We start from the raw sequence: 16,262 nt of genomic DNA on the forward strand, positions 1-16,262 counted from the left end.
TAATTGTCAGTTATTTCTTGCTATTATATTTCTACTGCCTGCCAAAGACATATCTCTTCTTTGCCCTTTCCAGGAGTTTGTTATGATTGTTGTCTTCGGTTTGGAATATATCTTTCGTATCTGGTCAGCCGGCTGCTGTTGTCGCTACCGAGGATGGCAAGGAAGATTGCGCTTTGCGAGGAAACCATTCTGTGTAATAGGTGAGTTTCCAAATTAATTTCAGTGTGAATGCCAACAGTTATAAGGCAGCCATCACAGGCAGGCTGATTTCTTGCATACATCATAGTAGACTGAGTTTTACTTGATTTTACTGTAATGTTTTCAAAATACCTGATGTAGTAGTTGATGTAATAGCGAACCTGTGTTACAGCAGGATCTCAGCTTCATTACCCTTGTCCTCTGACCTCCCCATCATCTCCCGTTGCTATTCAAGCTCACATGTTACATCTCATTTTAAGTTAAATTATAAACTCTTAGGGGCAGGAGGCACATCTGCCTGTGTGTTTGCACAGCACTTGGCACCAGAGGTCCTCATCCTAATAGCAATAACACCCTAAGGCCCCAGTGCAAATAATAAATAATCTCCCCAAAGAAATCCTTCAGTTGCAATGGGCTAAAAGGAGGGAAATATGAGTAGATGGAGTTCCCAAACAAATCATTTTTCTTAAAGCTATAGGACTTAGAATGCGAGACTAGTCAACACTATCCATGCTCTAGGTTCCTTAAGAGTACACAACCAAGGTAAGCGTGGGCATATCCAGTAAAGGTTGATTGGACTGTATAGAGAAGGCCACAAGGTTTCTATTATTTGCATTATTCAGAGGTCTGTAATTAAGAAAAGAATCATTATTAAGCACTATACACTAATTCCTGTCATTAACAGTTGTAGGGCTGTTTTTCCAATAATTACAGTAGATCTTTGAATCCCGTATTCAGACCAGGGTTAATCAGCACTAATGTGACCTTAGGGAGCCACATGTTCCCTGGTGTTTTTAAAGAGGAAAGCAGGAAGTTACCTCAAGACCAGATGGCTGAAGAGGAGAAAGAAGAGAGTTATGTGTAGAATCTCCATTCTCTTCCTTCATTAGGCAAGCCATCTCTCAGATATTCTCTCTCTCTGCATTCAGCCATATCACTCCCCAGATTAATCAAATCCATGAGTATTTGCAAGTTATTGGTGCACTCAACTCTTAGTAATCAATGTTCTGTTGAACATAATTTAAGGTAAAAGAATCAGACAGTTCAGCACTGGAGGCTTATAGAGGATAAAATAAGTCAGACATTTAAGTAGCAAAAAATGTTTAAAATAGCAGACTACTTTCCTAGAATTGTTTGTTTGCAGATAGTAACAATTTCTTCAATCCAGCTTCAGTTTATCTTCTGTTTTTGTTTCTCCTAGTGTGTGCATGCATTTTGTTGCTAACTAACTTCATTTTGGAGATCACAGAATCATAGAATACTAGAATTGAAACAGACCTCAAGAGATCATCAAGTCCATTCCCCTGCCAAGCACCATCTAGATCCCCTGGTCCAAGCATCATCTAGATCATCCCTGATAGAGGTCTATCCAGCCTGCTCTTAAATATCCAGTGATGGCGATTTCACAACCTTCCTAGGCAATTTATTCCAGTGTTTCATCACACTGACAATTAGGAAATTTTTCCTAATGTCCAACCTAAACCTCCCCCTTACTAAAATTTAAGCCCATTGCTTCTTGTCCTATCATCAGAAGCCAAGGAGAACAATTTTTCTCCCTCCTCCTCGTAACACCCTTTTAGATACCTGAAAATTGCTATCATGTCCCCTCTCAATCTTCTCTTTTCTAAACTAATAAGCCCAATTCTTTCCATCTTCCCTCATAGCTCATGTTTTCTATGCCTTTTATCCTTTTTGTTGCTCTTCTCTGGACCTTCTCTATTTTTTCCACACCTTTCTTGAAATGTGGTACCCAGAACTGGACACAATACTCCAGCTGAGGCCTAATCAGCACAGAGCAGAGTGTCTTAGAACATAAGAATGTAAGAATGGCCATACTGGTTCAGACCAACAGTCTATCTACCCCAGTATCCTGTCTGCCAACAGTGGCCAATACCAGGTGCCCCAGAGGGAGGGAACACAACAGGTAATCCTCACATGATCCCTTCCCTGTCACTCAATTCCAGACAAAAAACAATCTTGCTTACTGTTAATGCATCCCAAAATCATATTTGCTTTTTTTGCAACAGTGTAACACTTTTTGCAACAGTGTCACAATCATATTTAGCTTGTGGTCCACTATGCCCCCTAGGTCCCTTTCTGTAGTACTCCTTCAGAGACATTCACTTCCCATTTTTTAAGTGTGAAACTGATTGTTCCTTCCTAAGTGGAATACTTTGCATTTATCCTTATATTATATATATCCTTCATCCTATTTACGTCAGACCATTTCTTTAGTTTGTCCAGATCATTTTGAATTATGACCCTATCCTCCAATGCACTTGCAAACCCTCCCAGCTTAGTATCATATGCAAACTTAATAATCATACTTTCTATGCCATCATCTAAATCGTTGATGAAGATATTGAACAGAACTGGACCCAAAACAGACCCTTGGAGAACCCCACTTGCTATGCCCTTCCAGCATGATTGTGAACCATTAATAACTACTCTCTGAGAAGTAATCCAGCCAGTTATGCACCCACCATATAGTAGTCCCATCTAGGTTAAATTTCCCTAGTTTATTGATAAGAAGGTCATGCAAGACCATATCAAATGCCTTACTAAAGTCTAGCTATACTACATCTACCACTTCTCCGTTCTCCAAAGACCTGTTATACTATCACCTTATTATCTTCCAGGTTTTTGCAGATTAATTCCTTATTTATTTGCTCCATTATCTTCCCTGGCACAGAAGTTAAACTGACTTCTCTCTAGTTCTCTGGGTTATTCTTATTTCCATTTTTATAGACGAGCGCTATATTTGCCCTTTCAGTCTTCCGGTATCTCTCCCTACTTCCATGACTTTTCAAAGATGTTAATTCCTTGCATAAAATAAGTTATATAAGGGGCACGGTCATGCTCATAGTTATATATCCAGATCTGTATTGCTGATGAACTTTTAGATAATTAAAGAAGGCCAGATCATGTCCCATTCTCAGTAATAGCCCAAGGGATTAAGGGGGAAGGAGGCAGAAAGCACTTCATGTACCCATGCACCGTAACATGAGTTCCATTGCCTGGTGGGTAGCATGCTCCACAGTGCTGCTATGTCCCCTCCTACAGGAAGGAGTAAGGAGTGAATACAGCTTTGATTCCAAGTTATGTAATGTGCCTGGTGGTGTATCTATGCCAACATATTGGGAAGCAAACTCTGGCAGTCAGTATCCCTTCTGGGTCATTCTGGAGGCAACACAACAACATGTACCCCATTCCTTTTGGCTAGCCCAGAATTTTAAACAATTGTTATATGCTTCTCATGGTTTTCACTGGTTATTTATTGCTTTTCACTTGTTTCTAAGTATTAAAATGAACCCATTTGTCCCATCTCTTTTTTTTTTTTCATGGTTTGGAGTATTCTCCATTAAATGAATTAATATATATAAAACATATTTAATACTTTTCTATTTTTTAGCATTTGCAAAATGTTTTCATAGGAGGGGGATTCTAAATGTTGGGCCATAACTATCTGACAATATTACTCTAAGCACTTAGCAATTTTCTTTTATGGGTTATTTTATTTTTACTTTTTGGCTCACTTAAAATTAGCATTATTTTCTGTTTTTTAAATAGGTCTATAAGTTTTGTTCAATCATATAGCTTTATAAGTTGAACTCTCCATTCAAGTCAATGTAGAGTTTCTCTAAAATTCCTTGCCCAGATTTGGCTTTTTGATTTTTAATCATTATTTCCAGTTTATTCATTCTACTTCCCATTTCAATGCAATAGTGACATTTTTACTGCCATAGTCTGTTTGCCCTTAATTTAACTTGCCTGTCTATCCTCCACAGACCTGATTACTTTTTCAGTCAAACACATTTCCTTAAATCAGTGGCCTAAAAGCTGAAAATAATAAATGTTCAGGTTACTAGAAAAGGGAAAATTCAGAGAACCTTTATTATTCTTAGCTTTCCTATTCTTAGCTTTTACCTATCAGTGTGTAGTATTCACAACCAAAGGCAATATTTACAGTAATGACCTTATGATGTCAGTTAGTCTGACAACTTAATTTTCAAAACAGCTCTGTGTACTTCTTGGTAAGAAAAGATACTTCCAGTACATGGTGGTCAGTCTTGCTGTCTCAGAGAAAATGGGAAATTGAATTGTACCATTCATCCTGGCAGTGTAGTTTGTGTTACAGTAACAGTTGTCTGATAACTTGTCAAACAGAAATTAGATACAACAAAAGCTATCTCATCGACAGACCCATGCACTGGTCCATGTATTAGGCATGTCAATTTGAAGCTGTAATTTCAGCACTGCAAATGGAATGTTGCCATATTCTGCTATACAGGCCCTCACTGCCAAACTTCTCTTTATTGGGTCACAGTGACTGTTGATTTAATATATGATTTGTCCTAATTTTGACATGTTTCCTTTGTTTAGAAGAGCAATTTTTGGGTTCCAGTACTGTTTACTTTGGTCTTTAATGTCTCCTCTCCAACAAGGCAGTCATACTGGTCAGATTGTGTCGTTAAAGCACAGAGTTGTGTAGGAGGACATGCACAGCCATACGGCCATTGGCAATATTCCAAAAGCAGTACTCTCTGACTATCCCCAGTATGCAAGGGGAAGGATACCTATAAGAACATAAGAAGGGCCATAATGGATCAGAGCAAAAGTCCACCTTGCCCAATATCCTATCTTCTGACAGTGGACAATGCAAGGTGCTTCAGAGGGAATGAACAGGACAGATAATCATCAAGTGATTATCCCCTGTTGCCTATTCCCTGTTTCTTACAGAGGTTAGGAACACTACCCCTACCCATCCTGGATAATAGCCATTAATTTTTCTAGCTGTTTTTTTGAACCCTATGATTTTATATACCTCTATCATATCCCCCCTTAGTCTCCTCTTTTCTAAACTGAAAAGTCCCAGTCACTTTAACCTCTCTTCATATGGAACCCGTTCAAAGAGAGGTTAAAGTGACTGGGACTTTTCAGTTTTGAAAAGAGGAAACTCAGGGGGGATATGATAGAGGTATATAAAATCATGAGTAGTGTGGAGAGGGCGAATAAAGAAAAGTTATTTATTAGTTCCCATAATAAAAGAAGTAGAGGACACCAAATGAAGTTAATGGGTAGCAGGTTTTAAACTAATAAAAGAAAGTTCTTCTTCACACAGCACGTAGTCAACCTGTGGAACTTCTTGCCAGAGGAGGCTGTGAAGGCTAGGACTATAACAGAGTTTAAAGAGAAGCTAGATAATTTCATGAAGGTTAGGTCCATAAAAGGCTATTAGCCAGGGGATAGAAATGGTGTCCCTGGCCTCTGTTTGTCAGAGGCTGGAGAAGGATGGTAGGAGACAAATCACTTGATCGTTGTCTTTGGTCCACCCTTTCTGGGGCACCCGGTGCTGGCCACTGTTGGCAGACAGGCTACTGGGTTAGATGGATCTTTGGTCTGACCCAGTACGGCCGTTCTTATGTTCTTATGATATTTTTGGCCTTTACAACATCCTCTGGCAAAGAGTTCCACAGGTTGACTGAGCGTTGTATGAACTTACTTTCTCCACACTAGTCAAGATGTTATAGACCTCTATCTTATCCCCCTTAGTTATCTCTTTTCCAAACTGACATGTTACAATTTTATTAATCTCTCCTTATATAGAAGCTCTTCTATACCCCGATCATTTCTGTTGCCCATTTCTGTACCTTTTTCAGGTCCAATATCTCTTTTGAGACTGGGCAATGACATCTGCACACAGAATTAAAGGTGTGGGTAAACACAGAACAGATTTACCCTAGGAGATTGCAGTGCCACAAAACAGAAAAATCTAAGCCAGTGCAAAATTACATAGTATTCATTAAAAATTAACAGGAATAAATCTGTGTTTGTGTACCACCTAGCACATATAGGGTCGTGTCCATGACTGGGGCTCCAAGTTGCTACAAAATTAGTAGACACTATCAGTTGTATTAAGCAATTCATTTGTATTCCAAAACAAAAGTGCACTTGAATGGCAGAAGTACGCTGTGGCATTGGCAAGGATGACAGCCCTAAGTAACTTTAGAGCAGGGCAAAATGTTTTTGGACAAATTCTTTACTTGCTCAAAAATGCAGTTTCAATCAATCCAAAACTATCTGCAAATTTGATTTTATAAAATTCATCTGGGAAAATCTTTTCCAAAGCCAAATTTGGAGAATATGAGTGTCCCCATTCCTTCATATAAATGTTGGCCCAACAGTTAAGGTATGTGGAAGCTTCAAGTTTGAATCCCTGCATTGAAACAGAGACTTGAATACAGATCTCCTCCTCCCAAATGAGCATGAGTGTATTCTGAGGTGGGTTGCTCTCTGTTGAAACCATTTTACTTTGTATAAATATTAGAGTAGAAGTTTGAACCCACATCTCCATCCTTCATGGTAATGTCCTAGCCACCTGGCTTAAAGGCAGAGTCTCTCCTGTGGAAGCTGTTCCAATTTGAATATACATATAAGCATTCATTGGGCCAAAGAGAGAGTGTGAGAACAGTTCTCTAGTCTGATGACTAAGGCACTCCTGAGGGAGGTAGGAGTCATGGATTCAAATCTTCTCTGCCTGATTCAGAGGAGCCATTTGAATCCATATCTACCTCCACATGAAAAATCAGTTATTCGCTTTGATTAGTTTCACTGATTCACTTTGATCAGTTATTCACTCGGCTTTTATATGGATCCATTGTAGCAGGAGAGGATACAGGAAAAGTGAGTGGATAATTATTGTAATTATTTCAATGTTTTCCTTTCCAGCTCAGCCCGCCACCCCCCACCCTTGTCCCCTCCCAAATTCATACATAACAATCTCAATCAGTACCATACCATAGCAAATACAGATTTCATTATAGAAATCAGGCAATAGAAATACCTATTGAAATTGTCTCCAAATTTGGAAAATATATTTGTAAAGGAATTGAGCAAATGTCATGTCTACATACAAACTTAACAAAGTAAAGCTTTGATTGACATATTTCATACACATTTACAATTGATCCAGTCATTTTCCTTCTACTAGGATGCAGGATTAAGTTGGTGGCATGTTAGATTTTGAAAACCTTCTTAGTTCCATATACTGAAAATCTTCATACATCCACATTATTATTTTTAAAGTTCCATGGACATCTTACGGAAGCATATGGGTATAAAGCTGCTTTAATACTGGGATGTTTTAATTACTGATCTAAATATCACTGCTTTTAGAATATGTCTCCAGTATTTGTGGTCATTTCCTTCTGTGTTTGAGGTTTGCGATGTATATATTCCATCACAGATTAATCACACCCACATATATCACTTTATTCATTAACAGGAAGTGAATAGCCTGAACTTATGGCCAAACACAGAGATCAACCTTGTAAAATCCTAAAAACTTCTTGAGTTCCTGCCAGTCTTCCTTCATATTTTGGCTTTCTAGGGTGCCCAGTCCCATGAAATAACACCCTCATAACAGCTCCATGTGAGATCTGGTAGAAAATTAATCAAAGCCATGCATAAAGGAACCACTGGCAAACATATCATTGGGTTCTAGCAAATAATTTTTTTTGCTTGCTTTATTATACCACCACCATCTATCTCTCAGTAAATTGTTGCATACAATAGAGAGAAAAAATATTGAGCTTGCATACACAAAAGCAATACTTAATGCATATGTTAGTTAACTGTACTGTTCATATTAACTGGCTATCTACAAGTACAGGGCATACTTACATATAGCTTTTGTACAGAACTATCATTGCAATAGTCCAAAAGCTGAAGTGATCGCATCAGGCTTTTGGTTGGTACTAATAACGTTTTGAAGTTTGTAGGCTATATTAGTACACTCCCAATTTGCAAGGTATCTTTTGTAAGGTGTAGACTGAGAATTGTTTGACTTGAAAAATAACTATTTTCTGAGAACCTCTTCATCAAATGTGGGTCATTAGCCACTGAGTTTCCTCCCCAGCAGTTATCAGTGTCTCTAAACAGCCCCTGAACCTGCAAGTGCAGTCTGTGACCTATCTAGCTCTGCATCAAAGGACAATTGTTCCTCAGTAGTTCTTATGAAACTATGGTTGTTGTAGTAGAATTTTCCATTGAATCTGACTGCCCCAAGCTTGTGCAGAATCCAGATTTGAATCTGGATTTTGAGCCTCTGGGAATGTTTTCAGCTAGTAGCTTGGTTTGAGTCCATTGCGACAGAATACACCCCTTGTATTCACACCTTACATGCTAGTATAGTAATCTTTCTACAGCTTATACCTTATAACATATCATTTGAAAACTCATAATTTGCTTAGCCAGTATCATCTTGATAAAATATGTTTCAACGTTGTATGTGTCGTTATAAGATTCCCCTTTATCATGTCCAATTGCATCCAAATACTGGTCCCCCTATTACAGAAAGGATGTGCATGCATTGGAGAGGGTCCAGCGGAGGGCAATAAAAATTATTAGGGGACTGAGCACATGACCTATGAGAGGAGGCTGAGGGATTTGGGCTTGTTTAATCTTCAGAAGAGAAGAGTGAGGGGGGATTTGATAGCAGACTTTAACTACCTGAAAAGAAGTTCCAAAGAGGATGGAGAGAGGCTGTTCTCAGTAGTGACAGATGGCAGATCGAGGAGCAATGGTCTCATGTTGCAGTGGAGGAGGTCTGCACTGGATATTTGGAAACACTGTTTCACTAGGAGGGTGGTGAAGCACTGGAATGGGTTACCTAAGGAGGTGATATAATCTCCATCCTTAGAAGTTTTTAAGTCCTGGCTTGACAAAGACCTGTCTAGGATGACTTAGTTGGGGTTGGTCCTACTTTGGGCAGGGGGGTTGGACTTGATGACCTCCTGAGGTCTCTTCCAGCCCTATGATTCATGTATGGTCCAAACTCCTCAGACCTGCACAAACAGAAGGCAAACAAGTCTGTCCTACTCAAAGGCATGTGTGCACGGTTTAATTTGCATTTGAGCAGTAAGCAGAAGCATCAAGCAGAAAAGGAAGACAATGGACATTCAAACAGGTGAAAAAGCAGCAGGGAACATCCTTCCACATAAACCAGTTCTCAACCCACTGCTTGCAGCCCAATCGGCACATAGTTTCAGTCCACGTGACATCCTCAGGGTCATACAGGTAGTATATATATTGTGTTGATGCTACCCATAAAACACACTGGCTGTGTCTACACTGGCCACATAACCCATAATAGCTATGGAAATGAGAGAAGTCAGAATAGGGAAATGCGCGGAGGATTTAAATATCCCCCGCGGGATTTAAATAAACATGGCCGCCGCTTTTTTCCGGCTTGGGGAAAAGCCGGAAAAGAGCGTCCAGACTGGCGCAATCCTCCGGAATAAAGCCCTATTCTTATTATATCTCTTGCAAGTAGGAATAAAAGATCCTCTGGAATAGGGCTTTATTCCAGAGGATCGCGCCAGTCTGGACGCTCTTTTCCGGCTTTTCCCCAAGCCGGAAAAAAGCGGCAGCCATGTTTATTTAAATCCCGCGGGGGATATTTAAATCCCCCGCGCATTTCCCTATTCTGACTTCTCTCATTTCCATAGCTATTACGGGTTATGTGGCCAGTGTAGACACAGCCACTGAGTTGCATTCGTGAACCACAGTGGTAAATTGATTGAGAACCACTGACATAGACTCAGTCTCCAGGGCCTCAACTAGAAATGTTTTTCAAAAGAAGGACTGAAACAATAAAAAGGAGGGACAAACACCCCCAAGAGACACCTGTGTCTCGGTCCCTGTCTATCACATTCACCACACCTAGAGAGACAAAGAAAGCAGGCACTAGAATTTGGGGGAGAAATCCTAACCTGAGAATTTGGTCAGCAATCTGCTGAAACATCTGAGAGAGACTGCTTCAATCTAATATAGTTTGTTAGACATTTAAAATGGCATATTGTTCCATTAAAGGAATAATAAACTTAATATATGTAGACTGTCCAGGAGGGGGCTGACCAGTACAGAGAATAACTTTCTTGGGGGCAAATCTGAGACCGGGGTGTGTTGGGGATTACCCTACAGCTGCGTTTCTCAGACTGTGGGTCCCGACCCCCCGGGGTATCGTGAGCAACTTAGAGCGGGGTAGTGAGCAACTTAGAGCAGGGTTGCGGTATAACAAAGTTTGAGAATCCCTGCCCTACAGTATAACCAAGGCTGGCAGGAGATGGAATATAAGTCAAGCATGGCTGGAAGTAACACACAGACACTCAGAGTGTGTCTTGTATACTGGAAGGCTGTTTGTAAGTGGCCTATTGGTAGCTACCTTAGCAAGGCATTGTAAGCAACCCAAAATTGCAGGACAGGAATGATACAGTCCTCGCGCTGGTTTAGACTATACTCCCTCTATCCCCCTCTAGTAAGATAAGATGTTTCCAGTGGATGGCAGCTGTACATGTTTTTTATGGTGTTTTTCTCCAGTCCAGTAATGCTTTTCATGGATCTCAGTCCATTAGGAGTTTTCTTACAGCTGTTTCTATTTTATCACTAGACTAGCTGTAGTATACATTATCCATGTTCAAATTCTGCTGATGTTTCAGCTGTGCACATTCTTAACAGGAAAACTTAAGTCCATTCTCCATAATTAGTCTCTGGGGTGTGATGCTTTAGAGCATTCAATGATAGCAAAGGATATCATGTGTTACAGGCTCTATTTTTCATTTATCAAAGTCATAATCACCGTCACAGCATATTTTTGTCCACCCACTGCAAACAAATCTGCATCTCGGTTGTTACAAGGTCAGTTGGGGGTTGAATGTATTTATGAAATTATATATTAGGTGCCCATCACCATTACATAGATTAAATGCAACTAGATAGTAAATGTATTGTCCTCAATAAACAGCATACACAACCCCTTTCAGATACTCCCTGAACTATAAATAGCCTAATTGTGGTCCATATTAAGTAAATACTTGACCAAAGAGACATGTCTTGCATTACATTCTAAAGGTTGGCCAAGTCAAACTCCGGAAGGATCAACCTTCATGGGTGGCAGCCATCTGCTGAAATGCCACGCCACAAACACAGTCAGAGCCAAATCCTGCTCACCTTTCTCCAGAGACTAGTCTAGTTATAGCCTACTACATTATTCAAGCAAGATTAACAGGATTTGTCCCATAGTAACTCTTAGTGAAAGCACCTCAGATGATCTGAAATGGCATATTGATAGGGCAGAAGAAAGAGTGATGTTTTTAAGGTAGCTAAGTTCCAAATACTGTAAGGCTTTTCCACAAACATCTAGTGGCTTCTCTTCATGTCTGGCCATTTTTTAATGAGTAACGATAGTTCAAACCAAGGGCTTTGGTTCAAACTACCGCGTCCTGGCGCGCACTTCCTGGTTCGAATCAGCTGTGATTTGGACTAGCGCGCCGGGCGAGATCTTGCTTCATTAGCAATTTTGGTCGCCTACATTTGCCTAGTCCGAACTAGGGAGCAAATGTAGACGTATCCTGAGGCAGTTACCCACTCAGCAGGTTACGGGCCTACTAGCAGACTAAGGTATAATTCAAAGGAAATCTGCTTAGCTGAGACACTCCGGTTATTGGTTACATTGTGATTTCAGTAGTCCGTTTTCTAGGGGCATCTGATTCCTTTCTGTGAATGTTCTTATTATGTGCCCCTTGGAACTAGGCTAACACTGAGCCCTTTCCCTCACCAGCCTGGGCTCTCTGCCACACTGTGCAAGCTGCAGACTGCTCCCAATCCTCCACTTCCACCCACATTCAAACAGGAAGGGACACACCCAGCTGCAGTTACATGCAGGCTGACCAGCCACTGCATGAGCCAACAGTAGAAAAGCTACAGCCAAGATAAACCCTAGCTTCCCAATGTAGGATCCCAGAGCTGAACCATCCTGCCCCCGTCCAACCAGTATGAATTTATTATCCAGTTCATCTCCTGCTCTGTGGAGAGGAAAATGCAACAGCTCTTTCCCTTTGAACTAAGATTTCCAAGCTCTTCATTGAAAGTAACTGGTTTAGATAAAGCTGAAACAAGCTTATTAAGACAAAAGACAGATTTTAAGTGATCATAATGGATAGCAAACAGATCAAAGCAGATTACCTAGCACATAAAAATGCAAACTAAGCTTCATATACTAGATTGATTGGATATGAATTAGCAGTCTCTCACCCTGACTGATGATTAAGGCTAAGATTTTGCCATGGATATTTCTAGTAAAAGCCATGGACAGGTGACAGGCAATAAAGAAAAATCACAGAAGCCTGTGACTAGTACATGACTTTTACTAAAAATATCTATAACAAAATGGTGATCTGTAGTGGGACAGTTGCACAGGAGAGAGGGGGCCCTGGGACCCCACACTACAGGTTGGATTTTGGAGCTCTAGGGTTCCCCTCAGCCAAAGCTGTGAGCTTTAGGGCACCCTGCTGCCTGCAGCTCTAGAGATCCCTGCTGCCCATGGTGGTCTGTGTTGAAGGCAAAGGAGGAGCAAGGGGAGAGTTAAAATGGTAGTTGTTCTTTCTCACCTGTTAATGTTATTTGGTTCCTTAAACTGTTGGAGTGTTGTCTGTTAACCCCCTATCCCTTCCCTGAGTGAGTGCAGAAAAATGTCTGAGGTAAACAGCAGGAGTAAACAACAATGCACACGGCCCCCAGCAGGGAGTGCACACGGCCCCCAGCAGGGAGCGAACACGGCCCCAAGAGGCCCGGACTTAGAGGCTGCATGTGGCTGATCCTTAAAGGAGAGAGGGACAGAGACACAGTGGGTGGTTGACCATCAAGTGGAGCCTCCCAGAACGCGCTCTGCTCGGATCGCCTGGCCAGCGGACCAGCTTAGGAGTCAACTTGGGAAGATCAAACAATATGAACTGCTTTCTGCTCGCCTTATCATCCTGCCTGGCACTGTAAGTGTGATTGAGTGTATGAGTGAGATTCCCCTCCCTTCCCAGTTTTAATTGAATAAACAAACCCTTTACACTCCTATGTGATGATCCCCTCTCCTTAGTGTTTAAAGCAGTTGCAATCCACATCCCCTTGCAATAGTCTGCAGCTGTGGGGTTCCCCCACTGCCTATGGCAGCCAGGAGCTCAAGGATTGCTCTGCTGCCCATGGCATCCGGAAGCTATGGGGTTCCCCTGCCACTCACACCTCCAGGGGCCCCTGCCGCCTGATGTAGCCAAGAGCTTCAGGGTTCCCCCACCACTTATGGCAGCTGGAAGCTCAATAGTTTCCCAGGTCAGAGGTTCCCCCACCATCCATGGTAGCCAGGAGCTCAGGAGTTCCCCCATTGCCTGTGGCAGCCTGGAGCTCAGGTGTTTTCCCCACTGCCTGCAGCCAGGTGGCAGTTCCAGAGGCTACCTGAAGCAGCTGAGTAACCCACAGCTTCTGAGGACTGCAGGTTGAAGTTGCAGAAATTGCTGGAAGTCACAGAGTCTGCAACCTCTGTAACTAATAATAGCCTTACTGATGATACAAGTTGGCTGCAAATTCTTAAGGCGCATGCTGCATTTGCTTTGCAGCTTAGAATCCCCAGGTTTCCATACCAGGCTAGAAATCCCTTTAGCCTTGGTCCAGTGCTTCCCTCAGCTCAGTCGTTGTTTCTTAGGTGTTTCCAAGAGTCCTCTTGTGTGGGGAGTGAAGAACAACCAGTGATGTCACTCCCTGCGTTAAATAGCTTTAGAATTTGGTGGGAACCCTTTGTTCCTAGACCAGTTTCTGGAAGAATACTAATGGCCCATTATGGAGTATAGAGTCATGTGGCCTGGACACATGCCCTTGCAGGAATCACCTAGGATGTAACTACCTTTGGAATACAGATAGAGGCAATGTCTAAACTACATTCCTCTTCTGAAAGAGGAATGTAAATGAGCCCGATTGAAAGTGCAAATGAAGTGTGGATGTACAAATCTCGTGCTTCATTTGCATAATCACGCGAGCGCACTTTTTCAAAAAAAGGGTTTTTCGGAAAAAAACCCCTACAGTCTGGACAGGGTTCTTTTGGGGAAAAAACCCATTTTTTGAAAGAACCCGTACTCCTAATTTTTTCAGGAGTACAGGTTCTTTCGAAAAAGGGGGGAGGTTTCAAAAGAACCCCATCCTTACTGCGGTTTCTTTTTAAAAAAAAAAAACTTTTTTTGAAAAAGCACTCGCATGCAATTATGCAAATGAAGCACAAGATTTGTAAATCCGCACTTCATTTGCATTTTCGATCGGGCTCATTTACATTCCTCTTTTGGAAGAGGAATGTAGTTTAGACATGCCCACATAGTCAATATTTATAAATTCAGATACAAAAATAATACATGCACCCAAATAAGATCATTGTATTGAGCAGATCATAACTTTTCCATGGACAGTTTTCATGACTCATCCTGAACACAGTGCATTATAATCATGCCATAATTATATCAAAAGAACATCAAAACGGCCATATTAGGTCAGACTAGGTCCATCTAGCCCAGTATTCTGTCTTACCATCACAATAATACCTTCCTGTAGTATATTAAGGGGCATGATTAACATCATTGGCATCTATCACATGTGCTTCATTATCCCTCTCTCATCCTCTCTCTAGGGAAAGAATTATCTGCGTAGTGTCACGTTTTTTTCGGGTAGGGTTGACTCGTAAGTTCACACTACTATATGTTTATATTAGAGCAGGCAACATTAAAGTATATATTCCACTTTAAGTGGAAGGTGGCAATGTTTGTAGTGGTAGTTAGCACCTGTGGAAGTTTGTTCCATTCTAGGACTGGCCTCCCAAAAAGCTATTTCCTGCACCATTGAGCTTTACCCTTGTGGTAGAAAGTTCTATTGTGCCTGAGGAGTAGAGTTCTCAGGGTTCAGACAATGGTCAGTGTATTAGGTGATCTTTTACAAATGCCAAGCCTAGACATTTGAGCACCTTAATGATATTCTAGGGATAGAGAAGAGGTTTGCAATAGAAAGTCTATGGTGAATATCAGAGACCCTTTTCTACATTATCTATCCAAGTGATAATTTTGATTACTCTCTCTGAAGGTCTTTGGGAGCTAATAATAGAAAATATTGAAGACCATTCCAAAACATCATATACTGTATTCACATGTGTGGCTTCATTCCAGATGATATCAGTCAAACTTGGAACAAAGAATCATAGAATAGTAGGACTGGAAGGGACCTCGAGAGGTCATCAAGTCCAGTCCCCTGCTCTCATGGCAGTACCAAGTACTGACTAGATCATCCCTGATAGACATTTATCTAACCTACTCTTAATTATCTCCAGAGATGGAGATTCCACAACCTCCCTGGGAAATTTATTCCGATGTTTAACCACCCTGACTGTTAGGAACTTTTTCCTAATGTCCAACCTAAACCTCCCTTGCTGCAGTTTAAGCCCATTACTTCTTGTTCTATCCTCAGAGGCCAAGATGAACAAGTTTTCTCCCCCCACCTCATTGATACCCTTTTAGATACCTGAAAACTGCTATCATGTCCCCCCTCGATCTTCTCTTTTCTAAACTAAACAAACCCAGTTATTTCAGTCTTCCTTCATAGGTCATGTTCTCTAGACCTTTAATCATTCTCGTTGCTCTTCTCTGGACCCTCTTTAATTTCTTCACATCTTTCTTGAAATGTGGTGCCCAGAACTGGACACAGTACTCCAACTGAGGCCTAACTAGCGCAAAGTAGAGCAGAAGAATGACTTCTTGTGTCTTGCTCCCAACACACCTGTTAATGCATCCCATAATCATGTTTTCTTTTTTTGCAACAGTATCACACTGTTGACCCATATTTAGCTTGTGGTCCACTATAACCCCTAGATCCCTTTCTGCCGTACTCCTTCCTAGACGGTCACTTCCCATTCTATATATGTGAAACTGATTGTTCCTTCCTAAGTGGAGCACTTTGCATTTGTCTTTATTAAACTTCATCCTGTTTACCTCAGACCATTTCTCCAATTTGTCCAGATCATTTTGAATTATGACCCTATTCTCCAAAGCAGTTGCAACCCCTACCAGCTTGGTATCATCTGCAAACTTAATAAGCGTACTTTCAATGCCAATATCTAAATAGTTGAAGAAGATATCGAACAGAGCCAGTCCCAGAACAGACCCCTGCAGAACCCCACTTGTTATACCTTTCCAGCAGGATTGAGAACC

General features: G+C 41.2%; 1 protein-coding gene across 2 annotated transcripts in view; it reads left to right on the top strand.

Moving 5' to 3' along the window:
• KCNQ5 (potassium voltage-gated channel subfamily Q member 5) overlaps positions 1-16,262 on the top strand; it is a 451,764-nt gene that overhangs the window by 338,726 nt on the left and 96,776 nt on the right. For both annotated transcript variants that reach the window (XM_006127213.5, XM_006127210.5), the window contains exon 3: positions 74-200. In XM_006127213.5, coding sequence (XP_006127275.3) covers positions 74-200 — 127 coding nt within the window. The remainder of the gene's footprint in view (positions 1-73; positions 201-16,262) is intronic.

Source organism: Pelodiscus sinensis, chromosome 3 (genome assembly GCF_052426305.1).
Source record: "Pelodiscus sinensis isolate ZL-2025 chromosome 3, ASM5242630v1, whole genome shotgun sequence".
NCBI classification, from domain to species: Eukaryota; Metazoa; Chordata; order Testudines; family Trionychidae; genus Pelodiscus; species Pelodiscus sinensis.